The following is an 18746-nucleotide window of genomic DNA, read 5'->3' on the forward strand; positions in this document are numbered from 1 at the left end:
CCAGTCGATGTTTCTCTCTAATTGATGTTTCTGTCTCTCCCTCTTCCCTTCATGTCTCTCTTTAAAAAACAAAAAATCATAAAGGTGTTAAAAAGCCTATTTAAAAAAAAGAAGAAGAGTGGGCATGAAAGGGTGAGACTATAGGGCAGAGTGTTTAATTCAAAGACTATTGCAGTAATAAAGGTGAGAAATAATAAGAATGTGAACTGAGGATATGGCTGTGGGTGGAGAAAGAAGACTAGATGATAGTACCATTAACAAATAGAGAAGAGACCAAAAAGGAAACATGTTTCATGATGGAAGATAAATGAGTGTGGTTGTTTTGGACATGTTGGGTTTGAGGTCCCTGAATGGCACAGACAGAGATATTAAGGATGCAATTGGAAAATCCTGATTGATCAGCATCTGAGGTAGAGCTCCGAGAGCAGTGTGAGCTGAACTATAGATCTAGCTGTCATTGGTATAGATACGGTATTTCAAACTGTAAGAGGGGGAAAAGAGAGAAGAGAGATAAGACACATCTTTCTAATAAGAAAAGTTTACCCATCCCAACTTACTTCAAATTTACTTCCAGTTTCTTCTGTTCTGAGTTTCTGAAAATTCTTTTTAATAATCATCAGAACATGGGAAGCATTCCTTTAACAAACAGATGTCCAGGGTGCTGGGATTATTTTGGTTATTTGGTGGGTTCGTTGTGCATATGTACCTGTGTGCATACCATGCTATAGTTTTTAACCAGCTATTGACCATTATTTTTGCACTTTAAAGTCTAAGCAGGGAAGACATAGGAATATTAGTATTAATTGAACCTTGGTTATGACCAAAAGGAGCACTTGCCCTGAATATACCATAACCACCAAGATTAAAGGCATTTATACACATATGCTTCAACTCCAGCACTCCCACCACATGTCATTTCCCTGAAAAATGGACTCTAGCATGCTTTTCACGCTGATGCTGAGATCAGAATTAAGTATATTATCAAAATATAAACAAATGATATTCAGTAGTGATGCAAATCTCTCTGGTGTCAAAATACAGATGAAACATACATCTGTACCACATATGGGAGGAGCATAGTACACGCTAAAATAGAAAAAAGTTATGTTTATTTTTTTTTTCAAAAAAAGGTAGTAAACTTTACTAATATTTAACAGAAAAAATGATAGTCCTATATATATTTGGGTCCTGTTAAAAATATTTTACTGCTAAGGGTTTGTGATTCCTGGGGTAGCAGATGTGGTAGATAGGAACACAGCCCCGGAGTAAGATTGGCAGGATTCAAACTGGCTTCCCCATGGAGTAACCGTGTGACCGGGGCTATTCACCTGACTGCAGCAACAGGACCCACCTTGGGACAAAGCGCTGAAATAACAAAACATGCTTAGTACATAGTGGTCACTCAGCAGTGCTAACGCCAGCAAAGAAGGATACCCATTCAGTGACTTTATATATATTCATGGGGAGGATAAATGTATAGAATTGTCATTTTCTCCCTCGAACATCGCTGGCTCCTCTCCCGCTGAAGGCGGCACAGGCAGTTCCCTTTGTCGGCAGTCCCTGGTCTCTTGTTTCCATAGCTAGCTTCTTACTCAGACCTCTTCATGACCTGCTCGGTGAGGCTTTTTCAGGCTACTTAATCTGAGACGCCCACGGTCAGTATCAACCGTATCATTTTATTTGAATTCTCTCTATATAATCTACCACTTGATTTAATTTTTGTTGTTAAACTCCATTCACTGGAATGTAAGAATCGCCCTTGTTTTCCATTGTGTCCTAGCACCTCGATCGAGGCCAGACATGTGAGTGCTTACAAAAAAAATTGCTAAGTTAATGAATCACTCTGCAGAGATTATAATGAAAGAGTCAGAGAAAGGGAGGGAGATTCAAAATTCCGGTTTAGGAAAAAATGTCCTTTCCTGCCTTCACCTGCCCTGCCCAGGCCCTGAACCAATGTATCCGTATGTCAGTAGACTCCGACCTCCGAACTGGTGCAGTTTCAATGCGGCCTCTTGCTCTTTTAGAACTGTCCTCTCTTGTGACTTAGGATAAGCCCTGGCCGCCTACATGTCCCTGTGGCACAAGCTTCCTCTTCCTAGTGCTTTTTATTTCTCCCTTTCCGTCAACCCTACTGGCGAGGCCACTGCTAAAGACTACTCTTGCCCGGCCAGGCGTGGCTCTGCAGTTGAGCATCGACCTAGGACCCAGGAGATCGCGGTTCGATTCCTGGTCAGGGCACATGCCTGGGTTGCGGGCTCTCAGCCGATCAATGACGACGCTCTCATCATTGATGTTTCAACTCTCTCTCCCCCTCTCCCTTCCTCTCTCTAGAATCAATAAAGAAATATTTTTTTTAAAAAAGACTACTCTTGCTGGACCTGTGTAGATATCAATACTTGTCCCAATTCAGTCCCTTTTGAATACTGATTTGGATCAGTGCCCCCATTCCTACCCATGCCTATAGCTGGGTTAGTTCCCACAGTCGTCTTCTTTCCACCATCCCTTGCTGCTGAGATCCCAGCATTCTTTACAGTCAGTCCCACAAGGTTTAGGACCATTAAAAAGATGAAAGGAAGAGTAGGACTGGATTCAAGACTGCCTTTTGAGGTTTATACAGTGCCTGTGTAACTTGTAATGAATGCCACTGCCTTGGAGTGTTAGCTCTCAGGTATAATAACCGTTATTTCTCTATTTTGGTTATTGTCACAGTATCCAGGACCACCTCATGTATAGGTAGGTGCCCCAATAAATACTACTCCTGGATGATAATCCTTACAAGCCCAATGCTAGGGTGTCGTTCTGATGCTCTTTTGCTGCATAAATAACCTCTACAAAGCTTAGTGCCTTTAAATGGCAATCACTGATTTTATTCACAAATCTGCAACGTAAGTAGGGCTTGGTGGGAAAGCTTGCCGTCTGCATAGCATCAGCTGGGGAAGCTGGGCTCCCTGACGTGGTGCTGTGTTTTCAGAGCAAGTGTCCCCAACACACAGGAAGTGGAAGCTGCCAGACAGAAGCAGGCAGTGTCGCTCTGTGTGACACTGGGCAAGTAGTCCTGGAGCTCAACTTTAAGGGAATAGACATGCCTCCTGATGGGTGGAGCCTCATATTAACAGTATTCATATTATCAAAGAATTTGGGGCATGTCGTCTTAGATATTCACCATTTTCATTTATTTTATTAAAATACACTAAAAAATCAAACAAGAAACCTGTGGGTCAGATCATAGTAGGAATTAGAATAGTATACACAAAAGAAGCTATTTAAAAAAAATCGCCTGACTCTGGAAAAGCAAGCACTCAACATTTTGAGCTACTGGATATATCATTTACCCTAAATACTGTGAAACACAACACATTAAGAGTCAAATTGAGGGTTATTTGAATAATCTCAAGAAGGTAATGTAACTACTAAGCTACCTTAGTGTTGTTAACTCCAGCCTCTGAAAAAGAGGAAGAAATAAATACCTAAACTGTTCTCTAGAGTTAACATTTTTGTTCTAAAGCATTTGAGTTTGGTCTTGTGGGCCACTTGGAAGATATTGTGAACTTTTATAAAAAACTGAATTCCAGAGCAAAGTAACGTTTACTCTGTTTGGTGGTGTAAATAGTATTTGAACGAAATGAAAATATATGTATTCAGTTAACTCTGGGATCTGGTATTCTGAAGTCAGAATGTGTAATTCATCTTAGAGGGGGGAAAAGTAACAAAAATAGGAAGGTTATAAAATTTCCACTATTCATTGTAACCTCTTCTATAATAAACAAAGCAGAGGTTTTGATTTGGCAAATAATGTGACTATACCTTCCCCAACTTTTGCCCCCCGTTTCGCCTAAATATTTTTTAATTGTTGGCTTTCTAAAAGATGCTCTAGAATTAGACAGGAAGAGGTAAAGGTGCATGCTATTTCTGGTCAGCATCTGCTGTGCTGGAACATGAAAGATCTTCCCAATCTATTTTCATTTCTTTCCTCCTGGATAATCCGATTTTGCATCAAATTGATCGCTCGGCCTCTCCATGTCACTTTTCTTTCAATAAAAAAGGTCGCTTATAGTCCCAAGGTGGGGAAATGGTCTCTTTTTGTGAAGGGTAACACTCAAAGGCCAGTCCATTAAACGGAGTGACCTGTCAGACCTCCAAATAATGCCTGAGTGGTGTGTTCCAAAATGCTGAAGTTCAAAATTTAAATTGATGCTTTTTACTGGTGGGCCTGCTCTTGGAGATTTTATTTAGAGGAAAAACTGAAATAAAATGTGTTTTATGGCTGACTCTGAAGGATTAATTTTTTTCCCCAAGATGTAATTACTAGGGAAATCCCTCACTTCCCAGATAGAAAGCACCTCATGTCCTTGAACTCTCACACATAAAAAAAGACACCAGCACTGAAATTCTGAAATCAGTCATCCGTTTAAGAAACAGCAGGTCACGTTGGAAAGGAGACTGAACCTGAAGTTAGACATCCTTAGTTAGAGCCCCAGCTTTACCGCTTACCAATTGTGTGTGTCTCTGAGCAAGTGCTGTTTGAGCAGCCCCTTTACTGTTTGGTGTCCTCATTTGTAGAGTAAGGACACTGTCACCCACTGTGGCGTCCTGACAGAGCTCTGAGGTTAGACGGTGTATCCAATGAGCAAGTGCTTGATAAATTTTAAAGCATCATATAAATAGGAAGTATTAGCAATCACTTCAGAAGCTTTGATGAAAATATATGGATTTTTGTAAGTTGTGGTTGTTAACATTTCACTATAAATACATCATACAGTGTGGTTAATAAGATACATTTTCTAAGCTCAAATATAATGAATGTCTCATACTAATTAAACAAGGTATAACTTCATTAAGGACAGCAACCAAGGGCTATACGTCTCTTTGTCCCTAACATTGTCTAGAACAGTTCTGTGTAAGTTAAGTTGGTTGGTTGTTGATTTGTTGGTTGAGTGACCGATTGAGAAAGATATTTGTAAAGCCATTATTCCTCATTTTACAGAGGAATAAATCGGCCTTTTTAACATTTTGAATTTCCAGTTTAAAATTATTGAGTGCTCAAATAGTATATATAACTGCCAGGGGGAAAATACCGTCTCCCTGTTACACTGCTGCGGATTTCATAGGCAGCACTGCGGGATGTGTGGATGGGCTGGGCCAGAGGAGGAAGAACAGAGAAAAAACAAGCTGTTTTTCTGTGAAAGTGGAATGAGGGAAACCTTGGTATCTGTAAATAATAGTTGATCAAGCGAGAAAGATTATCTGGGTTTTTAATCTCTTTCACTGAAATCTGCCCTCTTACGTTTTCTTAATCTCGTTCTTATTTTTAAAAGCACATTTGAAACATGTAAAAAGAAATAATTTTATTCATTCTTCTGCAGATATATTCATGGGCTTGACTAATGGCTTTTAAAAGTTCAGATATTTTCATGCTGCTAGGCCTAAGGCATTTCCTTCTTGGAAATACCCAATCTTTAATCTCTTAATTGCATTAAATTTCTGCGTCTGACTCATGAGGAAAAAGTTTCAAAGCAGAAAGGGGGGAAGTCCCATTTCTCTCTAAATATGAGAACCATTGACATATTTCAGACAGTGTAACACCTGTGTTTCAAGTGTCCTAACCAGAAGAATCCAGTGTAAGGATGCGCCAGTTAAATAAAAAAATGTTTTTGTTTATTATAGATCTCCTTTCTCCAAGGAGATTTAAGCAAGGTGCTGAAATTAGGTAATTTTTACAGTAGGTCTCTGAGGGGCATAGAGGGAAGAGGCCATTACTGTTTTCATTCATCCAGTAAGCAAGTATTGAACAGTTACTGTTCATGACTCTGAACTTAATGTTTCACTTACTGTTTTCTCTCTTTAGAAGACATTTTTTCCCCCTAGTGGCTATTGAAAGAAAAGTTGGATAAGACTAAAAGTAAAAATAAGCGAAAATAGAGTTCATCCGTGGGTTCCAGTTCTCTGTTCTCCTAGTGGATTATGTGGGACTTGTAATTCATTTACCGACCCGCCGCTCTTCCTGCGCGCTGGCAGTCTGTTCCATGCTCACCGGCGTCTGTTCCACACACGCCTTCTCAGTCCCCCACCATTCACGTTTCATTTTCTTCGCCTGTCTTTCCCAGGTAAAATGTCCAGCGATCGCGCTTTGAGGAAGCAGCAGCAGTTAAACAACCTTGTCTATGTGGTGACAAATCAGGCCAAACCTGGTGACAAAATTGTGGATTTCTGCAGCGGTGGGGTATGGTGTCTCTTCACGTATCTCTTCAGCCTTTCCTAGACTGTGTGACTTTATGTTATGAGATTGTTATCTCAGAAGGAGCAGGGGCCTTGGGGACCGACTTGAACCTGTTTCTCTTTCTGCCGCTTTCAGGGTCACGTTGGGATTGTGCTCGCTCATACGCTGCCGTTATGCCAGGTAAAGCCTGAGTGACAGATAAGAGAAAACATGGGAAAACGACATGGGTCAGGTAGCGGAGTCTGGCTTATCCCCGCTCTTTGAGTTTATAATCGCTCACCCAGGTCAAGTATGTGGCACAGGCATCCTCTTTTTCCTTTGAATTACACGTCTAAGATTCAGAATCTTAAGGAAACATATGCAAAGTAGCATCACAATAGTTTTCAACTTTTATGAAAGATTTACATTTTAAAATAATTTTTAAAAGAAATAACTATTCCATTGCTAAATAAAATAATGATAAAACTAGTTTAATTGTCAACATAATTTTGTTCTGGAAATGCTAGCTTCTGAAACTTCCTGAGCGTATTCTTTTTTTTTTTTTTTAATATATCTTTATTGATTTCAGAGAAAGGAAGGGAGAGGGAGAGAGAGAGATAGAAACATCAATGATGAGAGAGTCATTGATCGGCTGCCTCCTGCATGCCCCCGACTGGGGATCGAGCCCCCAACCCAGGCATGTGCCCTGACTGGGAATCGAACTGCGATCGCCTGGATCCTAGATGGATGCTCAACCGCTGAGCCACGCCCAGCCACGCCTGAACATATTCTTTTGGTAGCTTGATTTTTATTCATTGTATCGATATTATAACAACATTTTTAGAGAAAAAATAAATAAACCCCAGGCTACCGCACAGATACATGTAATGGTTTTCTTCCCATGTTCTCAATAAGTCCTTGTCTTTGAGGACACTTATTGTTGCAAATTCTAAAAATGCAAATACAGTTTTAGTTGTTTTTATTCAATATTGTATCATAACTGTTTTTCCCTATTGCAAATAGTTGTAAATGTTTCCATTAAAATATCACGAAAATGTGACTCCATAATGTTTTTAAGGAAATGTACCATTATTCACACAATCCTTGTCCCTTTATTAGAAGTTTGCTGTTTTTAGTCTTCTGTCATATTAAGTCATTTCTTTGCAGTGACCATTTTTTAACATAAAAGTCTAGAATTTGATGTCATTTTTCAAAAACTACAATTGAACTGGGGGCACGTTCTTTGCTGTGAGCTCTCTAGAAGGTGCAAAATAATTACAGTGATCACTCCACCCCCAGAAGAAAAGAGTGTGGAAGAACTCGTAGACGGGCGTGAATGACATGTCACAGGGCGATGGCAGTTGGAGGGATGGCATTATTATTTTATTTGCTTAGGAAGTAAGGCATAAAATAAATAAGGACTCCTGGGAGAAGCAGGCAGGTGTCTGCCTTATTATTTTAAAAGCAACAATCTCATGGTTGAAATAAGAGGAGAAAGCTCATAGGGGAGAACCCTGGAGAAACAGTCAGGGACACGGTGTCTTTTTTCCCCTCCCTAACAGTTCTCCTGGGAACGGAGACAGTCAAACTGGAGAGGGGAAGTCCTGGCTAAAATAAAGAGTGGAAAGCCTTTGACACCAAGTACACTCTTACAGATGGGCTTATTTATACAAAGGATCCAGGGTTTTTCTGTAAAGACAAGCATGAGGAAGAAATTAGGGTAGAACTAGGAATGATAGCGATGAAAGTGACACTTCCACACACTTCTCCATCCAAACGCAGGATCCTCTCCCATCTTCCTTGGCCTGGATTCCCGTGAGGCTCCTAACTGGTTGGGCTGCCTTCTGCCTCACCCCCACCAATCCGCACTACACTCTGCAGCAACTGAAACTTAGTTTATCACCCAGGCTCTGGCTCCTGCTGCCCCTCCAGCCTGATTTCCACCCCCACCCCCACCATCACCATCGCACACTGGGCCCCAGCTACACCAACTTTCTCAGTTCTTCAAACGAACAGTGCATTTCTCACCTTGGGCCTTCACACGCGTTTCTCTGTCTGCCTGAAATACTCCTTCACTGCCCCAGCTCATTTCCATTCATTGTCCAAGCCTTGATTAATATGTTACTTCTCTATATGCATTGACTAAAACCTGCCTCAGTCATCAAGTCTCAGTGGTCCGATAACATATTACATGTCTTTATTGAGCACTTATCACTGTATTATAATTGCCTGTTTTACTTACATCACTATGACTGTCAGCTTCAAGAATTCGAGGACCTTGTTCATTTTTGCGCCGTATTATCCAGCATACTTCTTGGCACAGGATAAGGCTCAATATGATATATTCTGTATCATTAAAGCTGTGAAATACAGTAATAATACTTTGCCCTAATGTCTGAATTATGTTCCTGAATATGCTTTGTTTCCTGGGTGAAATCTAGGTTATATTAATAGAAAACAAGGAATTATCATTAATCCGTGCGAAGAAGAGAAGTGACGAGCTAGGTCTAAGCAACGTTTGGTTCATTCAAGCAAATATGGAGTATTTCACAGGAATGTTTAATATTGGGGTAAGTAATGAAGCAATTTCAATTTCCTTAGTGAAATAAATAAGAAAAATTATATGCTTTAGAGTAAATAAAGGAGATACTTTTATATTCTTTGGTAAACAAAGAAATGTATAACTTTTCTATTATCTATATAGCATAGCATACTAATGAATATTATTTTATTCATAACACTTTCTCACTACATGATAGAGATAACATTTGTTCCTCAACCAGATAAGTACTTTATTTTCTTCACTGAAGAATCCCCAGTGTCTAAAAACAGTGTTTGACACATAGAAAGTGCTTAAAAATAGCTTGAATGAATGAATGAATGAATGAATGAATGAATGAATGAAATGAATGAATTCTAATGAAGATGACTTCCCTTGATTTACTCTACATTTTTAGGAGATAATGAAAGAAAAGAAAAACCAAGAAGGTAACTGAAAAACATGGCTTGTTGGTAATCTGTAAATACTAGAGTCACCTTTAGGTAATTTTTACTGTAGCTAGGATTTGATATCTACATATATTTTTAGCTTCCAGAGACAGAAAATACATTAATCGTGTTTCCAAAACCTAGTGACCAAATTATTATGATTTGATGTTACTAAAAAGACCTAAGAAGCATGATTCTGCCAGCTCATTTAAACTCAAGATCCTGTGCTCTGGCGGAATTTAAATTTCATTAAGACTCATCAGCACTTCTATTACTGAGAGATAAATACCTGCTAAAAACTTTGCTCTTTAGATATTTATGTGATACAAATGCACATTTATATATGTGTTAACATCATTGAGATTATACATCTATCCTGCTTTAACTGAACATTGTCACAAATCTTTTCCCTACTAATTAATCATGTTTCTTTTTTTCATGTTGTTAAAATGTAATTATTACTATAATGAGTATCTTATGCATCAAGATGTTTAAGACTTTTGATACATTTGCCAAATCACTTTCTAGGAAGGTTGTACTAATGTGTACAACCTAATTTCCAACTATGTATGTTTACATAACATACACAATGTGCTCATCTAGGTGGAACTCTAATATCAGAAGCTCAGACCTTGTGGTACTTTTGATTTTTTCCCAATGAAGGTTATTCCTTAAATATCAACTACTGATAATGTGTGGGGTTTGTTATTTTTTACACACAAAAAGTATGCAGTTTGTTTCCTTTGTAGATACAATTTAGATTGGTTCTCTCAAGCCAAGCTGATATATAAAAAGAGAAGTAAACTTTAAGAAAACTGTTAGTAAGGCAGCTCTTCATAAGGAAAATTGAGCCATCTAATCCAGTAAATTCAAATTAAATATATATTTAAGTGCAGCTTAAATTGTACTTAAATGTTGAGGTAAAGATTAAAGCTTCTCCCATGAAATGAGTCATTGAGACAGTGCCCACGTTACCAGTACATCAGGCAGAATGTTTCAGGTAGCAAGAGATCGCTGCCCATCTACTGCCCTCCCAATTCACAGAATTCCCAGCCTATCAGCCATACATCTCTTTATCCTTTTATGGCTTATAGGTGCTAAATTATTCTTGTAAGTTCCAAGGTCATAATTTACTAACACCAACTAAAAATGTATATGTCTTTTTGGAAGTAATATTTTCCCTATATTTCATAATAATATATCCATAGTAGGGTGTGTGTTTTTTACTTTCATAATTACCTTTGTCAAGATATATAGAAAATCTATTAAAATTACTTGGAAGGGGATTAAACCAAAATTAGATTTACTCTCAAGAAAACGATTTGCCTAGGAGAATAACTGAGGTATTGTCACTACATAAATCAAACTAAGTACACCAGTCACTCTAACTGTTGTATTAGATTCCAGTGAAAGTAGTGTAGCTAGAGAGGAAGTCAGAATAACCAGGCACTAGAAATGCATTAAAAGTGCATTAATCCCTGATTTTGTGGTATTTCAAATAAGGGTTTAGTTGTCATTTATGTTTGTTTTGTAAATGCTTTTTCCCTTTACTGTTTTTCTTTAGATATAAAAATTAATGATGTAAACAAGATTTTAAGGGGAGGATTTTAAAGTCTTAGATCCAACTATCTTTAGGAACTTTAAACAAATGATTTATATATAAGAAATTAAATACTAATTACTTGTTGCATCTCCATTAGAACAACAATCCATATCAGGCAAAAAATAATAGATTTACTAATTTTATTTGGTTAGGTTTTTTTAAAATATGTTTTTATTGATTTCAGAGAGAGGAAGGGAGAGGGAGAGAGAGATAGAAACACCAGTGATGAGAGAGAATCATTGATCGGCTGCTTCCTACACGTTCCCTACTGGGAATCGAGCCTGCAACCCGAGCATGTGTCCTGACCAAGAATCGAACCACAATTGCCTGGATCATAGGTTGATGCTGAACCTCTGAACCATGTGGGCTGGGCTGTTCAGTTAGTTTTATTTGAAATAATGAAAGAGAACAAATCTAAATATTTTCCGATCTTTCCACAAGGACTTCCAACACCCCACTACTGTACCTCCCTCCTATAACCAGAATCAAAGTGGTAATAACGGTGTTTGTTCCAAAAAGTCACTTTGTAGTTTCTGATTTACATTGTACTTAATTGAGAAATATATTTCTTTAGAAATACAAAGGCCTAATAAGTATATAAAAACATTCAACTCTCTAGTAACCAAATACATTTTAACTTGAACAACAATGATATTCTGTTATTGCTCTTAAAATTTGGAAAGATTTTTAACATATTGATACTGACTGCAAGTCTTCAGTGAGATGGGCCTACTCATACAGGAGCTTTGACAATATTCATTTACATGATATTTGTAATGTTTTGCTAACGACATGAAAAATTAGTTACAATGGTAAAGAAAATTGTATAAACCTAATGGTTAAGAGTATAGATTATAACATTGGGCAACTCTGTGCTAAAGTCTGTTTGGCCACTTACTAGCTGTATAGCCTTGGGCAACTCACTAGTCCTCAGTTTTTCCATCTGTCAAATGGACATAACATACATGGCTCACAGGATGTTACCATGTATGTGAAGCACTTAGCAGGTTGCCCAGTACTTAGGAAGAACTCAGTAAGTTGAGCCACTTCTTTTCTTACTCTGTTCAGTGTAGTGTCAACCATGTAAAAACTGTAAAAAAGGATGGGAAGAAATTATGCTACTATATATTTTTTTAAAGGTGGCTAGCTCGATATACTATATAATAATATATTTCTTTATTATTTTCAGTATTCTCAAAATTTCCTAAATTTAACATTATCATTTTTATATTCATAATCATGTAAACAACAAAGAAGAAATAAATATATATATGCTTAATATTATATATATAGATAGCTTATTTAGCCAAGAAAATGTTAATAGGGTCCTAAGGGTTACTATGAGATATCTAAAAGACTTCTGAACAAGGATTACTACAAGATATCTAAAAGAATCCTAAACATAAAAGAATTCTGAATATGATATATATTATTTCTTTCAAAATAAGTATTTGATTATTATAGAAATGCCTTTTGATTGACTTATTCTGATTTTGATTGTAATGCCTATTAATATCCTGAGGAAATTATAAATGTCTTTTCAAAAGGAAGATTTATCCAAGAAGGTTTTTTTCCTTTCAGTTTCAATATATGCGACTGTATGACCCAGAATTGAGTGTGTGTTGTAGATTTAATATTTGTATATGCCCCCCCCTAAAAGCTCTCAACAAAGTAGATATAGAGGGAATATAGCTCAAAATAATAAACACCTTATAAAAGCTGAAACAAAGGATCAGGAACAAAACAAGGATACCCACTCTTGCCACTTTTATTCAACATAGTATGAAAAGTCCTAGCTATAGCAATCAGACAAGAAAAAGAAATAAAAAGCATACAAATTGGAAAGAAATAAATAAAACTGGCACTATATATAGAAAGCCCTAAACCTACTAACACTATTAGAACTAATAAATGAATTCAGTATAGTTGCAGGATATGAAATTAATGAGCAGAAATCTACTACATTTTTATACACTAATAAGAAACTATCAGAAAGAGAAATTAAGAAAACAACCCAATTTACAATAGCATCAAAAAGAACAAAATACTTAGGAATAAAATTAACCAAGGAGGTGAAAGGCCTGTACTCTGAAAAATATAAGACATTGGTGAAAGAAATTAAAACAACACAAACAAATGGAACAACATACCCCATGCTCCTAGAGTAAAAGTTTTCATACTTTTTAAATGTCCATACTACAAGGCAATCTACAGATTCAATGCAATTCTTATCAAAATACCAATGACATTTTTTACAGCACTAGAACAAACAATCCTAAAATTTATATGGAACCACAAAAGACCCCAAATAGCCAAAGTTATCTTAAGAAAGAAGAACAAAGCTGGAGGCATCATGCTTTCTGATTTTAAACTATTACTACATAGCAATAGTAATTAAACCAGTATGATATTAGCACAAAAACAGATACATAAATCAATGGAAGAGAATAGAGAGTCCAGATATAAATCCATGCTTATATGGTCAATTAATCCATGACAAAGGAGTCAAGAATATACAATGGGGAAAAGACAGTCTTTTACAAACGGTTTGGGAAAACTGGACAGTGCTACATGCAAAAGAATGAAACTGGACCACTTTCTTACACAATATACAAAAATAAACTCAAAATGGATTAAAGACTTAAATATAAGACCTGCAATCATAAAACTCCTAGAAGAAAGCATACACAGTAAACACTGACATCAGTCTTAGCAGTATTTTTTTGGATCTGCCTTCTCAAGCAAGGGAAACAAAAGAAAAAATAAATGGGACTATACCAAGCTAAAAAGGTTTTGCACAGTGAAGGAAACCATCAAAAAAATGAAAAGGCAACCTACTGAATGGAAGAGATATCGGATAAGGGGTTAATATCCAAAATATATAGAGCTCATACAACTGAATATCAAAAAAAATAAACAATCTGATCAAAAAATTGGCAGAGGAACTGAATAGACATTTCTCCAAAGAAAACATACAGATGACCAACAGGCATAAGAAAAGATGTTCAACATCACTAATCAGGGAAATGCAAATCAAAACCACAATGAGATATCACTTCATTCCTGTCCGACTGATTTAGAAAAAAGGCAACAAATAGTGTTGGTGAGAATGTGGAGAAAAGTTAACCCTCAGGGACTGTTGGTGGGAATGTAAATTGTTACAGCCACTATGGAAAGCAGTATGCAGATTCCTCAAAAATTTGGAAATAGAACTACCATATGATTCAGCAATCCCATTTCTGGGTATTTATTCTAAGAAATCCAAAACACTAATTCAAAATATGCACCCCTAAGTTTGTTGCAGCACTATTTACAATAGCCAAGATATGGAAACAACCTAAGTGTCCATCAATTGAAGAAATGATAAAGAAGATTTGGTATGTATATACAGTGGAATATTATTCAGCCATAAAAAAGAAGGAAATCTTTCATTTGTGCCAAACAGTTGGAACTAGAGGGTATTGTGCTAAGTGAAATAAGTCAGACAGAGAAAGACAAATACCGTAAGATTTTACTTATATGTGGAGTCTAAAGAACAAAATAAATGAACAAAACAACAAAACAGAAAGGGACTCTGACACATAGAACAAAGTGATGGTTTCCAGAGGAGCAGAAGGTGGAGGGTCAAAAAAAAAAGTGGACTTTTCAAGGCTCTTTTTTAAAAAGAGGATTATCATTGCTTCTTACCTATTGTGGGGTAAGTAATCCTCATTATTGTGGAAATTTACTTGATTATACTTTTAAGACCTAATTTACAATGTGTATCAATATTTCTGCTCTCAATATTACAGAAATGTTGTTGTCAAATAATATTACAGAAAGGGCCATTGCTATGGACAAACACACTTTACATTAAAAACCAAAAACTGTCAGTGCTAAGCAACCTGCCCTCCAATATGTTTTAGTTGAATAATTCCAGCAATAAAATACAGTCATTTCAATGAGGGAACATGGTGTTGATTTTTAATATTGGGACTATATTTTATTTGTCAATATATATAAAAACCTCAGAACAGTTTATTTTCAAGTTATCTGTATTTAACTTTTCCTATTTAACTCATAAATTTTAATGATTATGCTTTATCAGGGCTGAGTGCATAATTACAAGCTCATTTCTAGTTATGTATGTACAATTAGAAGATGCTAATGCAATTATAGAATGTAATTCAGTAACACTTTCGACGAGTCATTTATATAATCACTTTTTTTAAAAAGATAAGGAGCTTGAGAAATTATATGTTCTGCAAACACAATTTAGAAAGATTATTAAGGTAAAGTGGAGGACTTCCAGGTGAAGAGGGCAGAGAGAGGTATTTCAACCCCCTCCTCCCCAAGAAAGACCACACCCCCAAATAACAAGAACCATCATTAATGAAATTATGTTCAACATTCTGTAACTCGAACCACACTATATGCAGAAAGCAGATTGAAGAAAAATGGTAAATTACTGAGAAGAGGAATACCAAACTTAAATGCATGAGGAAAGGGAACGACAAGAGGCTATCAGAAAGTCAGTCACTTTGTTCTCACAGAATCACAGAAAATTTCAGGAATTCAGGGTTCCAGAAATCTCAGAGGAAGGGGATAAAGAGGGGCTGAAATCATGTTTAATTAAAAATATTTAGGTCTCTGGCTGCTGTGTCCCAGGGGTTAGAGCATTGGCTGGAGCACCGAAGGTCTCAGCTTTGACTCCTGGTCAAGGGCATGGACCTGGATTTTGAGGTCGCTCCGCATCCCCGGTTGGGGCGAGTGCCGGAAGCAACCGGTCCATGTGTCTCTCTCACATCTATGTTTCTCTCTCTCTCTCTGTCTCTTTCCTTCCCCCTCCCTCTCTCTCTTCCACTCTCTCTGAAAAGCAATGGAAAAATTATCCTCAGGTGAGTATTAACCAAAATATATAGAGGGACCCAGATTCCTACCCCCATCTTGTGTTGACATGTAACTATTTTTCTCTGACTCCTGCAAGGGACTGGAAGTTTATTCTGTGAAGAAACTGAATCGGAGAAGCTCCAAGTATAGGGACATGAGGCACAGAGGGCAAGGGTGCCGTGCCACGCTGAAAACAAGAACCAAGTGAGAATCTGCTTACCAAATGATAGAAAACTCCCCATGCCCCACACCACGATTTGCCCTTAATTCCAGAACTTCGGAAGCTAGAATCATCTTCTCAATCAAAGGGATTAAATGATTCTCCTCTGCAGAATCAGAACTGTTTCCAGGGAAAAGAATTACAGATACCATAGCTATAATTCAAAGAAACAAAAACCAGCAGGTCCCTGATCACCCAATCACTAGTGAAGCTCTCCAGTCTTCTAGCCTTTCATTCTGAACTTCCAGTAAACTTTTAGTGATTGGCTCTTTAATACTAGGTGACAGCCAAGGAATATCAAACGTGGAAAACTCCCACAATAGCAGATAGAAACCAAAGCCACACACGTGACAAAGGATCTGATTCAGGCAGAGATCAGAAAAGGTAACACATTGATGAAACAAGGATAGAATAAAAAAGAAAGGAACCATCAGAGGACTTCTTGGAAATTAAAAATATATTAACCAGTTTGGCTGGTGTTGCTCAGTGGTTGGGCATCAACCCATGAACCAAGAGGTCACCGGTTCAATTCCCCGTCAGGGCACACGCCCAGGTTGTAGGCTCGATCCCCAGTAGGGGGCATGTAGGAGGCAGCTGATGGATATTTCTCATCGATGTTTCTATCTGTCTATTCCTCTCCCTTCCTCTCTCTCTAAAGTCAATAAAAACATATTTATTATATACATATTAACCAAAATAAAAGTAGAAATCTAAAAAATGAAATGTAGAACATTACCTGAAAAAAAAAAATACAGAACAAAAAAAGACAATGAAATAGGAACTGGAAAGGTATTTTTTTTAAAAAAAAATTAGAGATGCAGTCCACAAAGTCCAGTGCTTCATTAGTAGGAGGGCCAGAAAGAAACAACAGCTAAAATGGTGGGAAGGAAAATATCAAAGAACTACTAGAAGAAAATGTGTCAAAAATAAAGTGTTTCTTTTGATTGAAAAGCTCACTTGAAAAATGACCTGAACCAGGGCACACTGCTGTGAAATTTCAGAACACCAAGGGTGAAAAGTAGTTCCTAATAGTTTCCAGAGAGGGGAAGAAAAGGCCAAATGCAAAAAGCTTGCAATCAGAATGTCATCACACTTCTCAACAGCAACGTGGAGATGCGAGGCAAAGGCTTTAAAATTCTAAAGGAAAACAGCCGGTCTGAAATTCTATGCCTAATCAATCCATCCATCGTGTATGAAGGTAATAGAAAATGTACATCAGGAAACTACTGGAAGATTCCCCTCACCGAAATGAGGGTAAATAAGGAAAGGAATAAGCGGTGTCTAATACAAGAAGTGGTAGGGAAAGTCTTAGATGTTAAAAAAAAATGTACAGTACTCTCAGCTCAGCAGTGAACATCACATAGGGAGCAATCATAATAAAAACACTGCATAAACACAACTAAAAATTGGAGTTGGTAACAGTAAGAAAATGAGAAAAAGGGAAAGATTGTGTAAATGTGCAAAAAAGAATCCTCATCTCCCATAACAGAAAATCAGTGGATAATGTTTGATATTTACAAATCGAGAGAGAGCAATATACATTTATGATCTAGAAAAACATACAGTTTCAGGAAATAAGACTAGTGAGTTGAAAAGCATTAGCTTTGGTCCCCAGATTTTCTTTAGGGACAAGCAGAGTGTGTACAGAGCAAGAGACTCTTTGTACAAACCTTTTAGCTTTATTTGAGTTTTAAAGCCAATTACCTGTAATGTAATTACATGAAAGTTTTTAAAGGGGGACCATGAGTGCACGGTTGAGCCAAGCCTGCTTTCATCTACAATAGCCGGTTAAGAATCCTTCCCTGAGAAGCAAAGGCTCGGAGCATGATCGGGCTGGGCACATTTAGGGCTCACTCAGTTCAGCCTTCTCATTTTACAGACAGGGAATCGAGGCTCCGGGAGGGTAGGAGGAACATTGGTTACTGTGAGAGCTGGCTCTACAGTCCCGTCAGTGACTTTCTGTTTACTCCTCCTGTCTAAAAAAAGGAGGAAATGGGAACCTAAAGAACTAGAATAAAGCTTGGTGTCAGACAGATTAAGTTTAAATCTTGGCTTCATCACTTGTGACCTTGGACCAGCCACTTTGACATTTTGTGAAATGCAGAATAATGACACCTATGTGCGTGCTTTGGGCTGGGAAAAGGGTAATAAATGGTAAATGAATCTCAAAAAATATTAGAGTCATAAATACGTCTAACACGAGCTTAGTGTTGTGGGTATGAATAAAGCATAGGCTTATTATATCTAAAAATGTGTCTTATATTAAAAATTAGCATATACTCTTTAATCAACATATATTCCCTTAGAATATGTTTATTAATATATTCTCTTAGAGAATAATCAGCATATATTGCTTCCATTCCCTAGGAATGAAAAGATGTATCAGTTTATATAGAGTCTTGCCCTGTCTAGAGGCTGCCAGTTGAAAGACATTATGAGAACAAGTGATGATTAATTTCATTTATTTACTACCACATATAACAAAGGTGTGGAATGAAGTTTCTTGGCTGATCAATTTTACTTTGCTAACTAACATGATAGGGTAAGTATTGTACTTAGAACTTTTATGATGTACAGACTGATTGAAGTAAGAAAATGTAGGAGAAAGGCCCTTAATTTATAGCCCATGAATCCTGCAGCATATATCTGGGTAGAAAGTATTTGCATTTACTTTGGAATATGCACGACCTTGGCCAATCGATAAGTTTATAACTTCAGTTTTCATATTTTATTAGAATTTGGTGTGTATACAGAGGAAGGGGTAGATGTTAAGAAATTCATTATTTGAGACCACAATTCTGAATTCTTTGAGTCAGTCAGTGAAATACTTGTTTGCTATGATGTCAGCTAAACATTGATTGAACGTATCT

At 37.1% G+C, this 18746-nt stretch overlaps 1 protein-coding gene across 3 annotated transcripts in view; it reads left to right on the forward strand.

The window, feature by feature from the left end:
- The window catches only part of GSTCD (glutathione S-transferase C-terminal domain containing), a 113543-nt gene that overhangs the window by 77653 nt on the left and 17144 nt on the right, over positions 1-18746 (forward strand). For all 3 annotated transcript variants that reach the window (XM_081117442.1, XM_081117441.1, XM_081117443.1), the window contains exons 6-8: positions 6105-6220; positions 6353-6397; positions 8638-8766. In XM_081117442.1, the coding sequence (XP_080973568.1) occupies positions 6105-6220; positions 6353-6397; positions 8638-8766 (290 nt within the window). The remainder of the gene's footprint in view (positions 1-6104; positions 6221-6352; positions 6398-8637; positions 8767-18746) is intronic.

This window comes from Miniopterus schreibersii (assembly GCF_964146895.1).
Source record: "Miniopterus schreibersii genome assembly, chromosome: 1".
NCBI classification, from domain to species: Eukaryota; Metazoa; Chordata; class Mammalia; order Chiroptera; family Miniopteridae; genus Miniopterus; species Miniopterus schreibersii.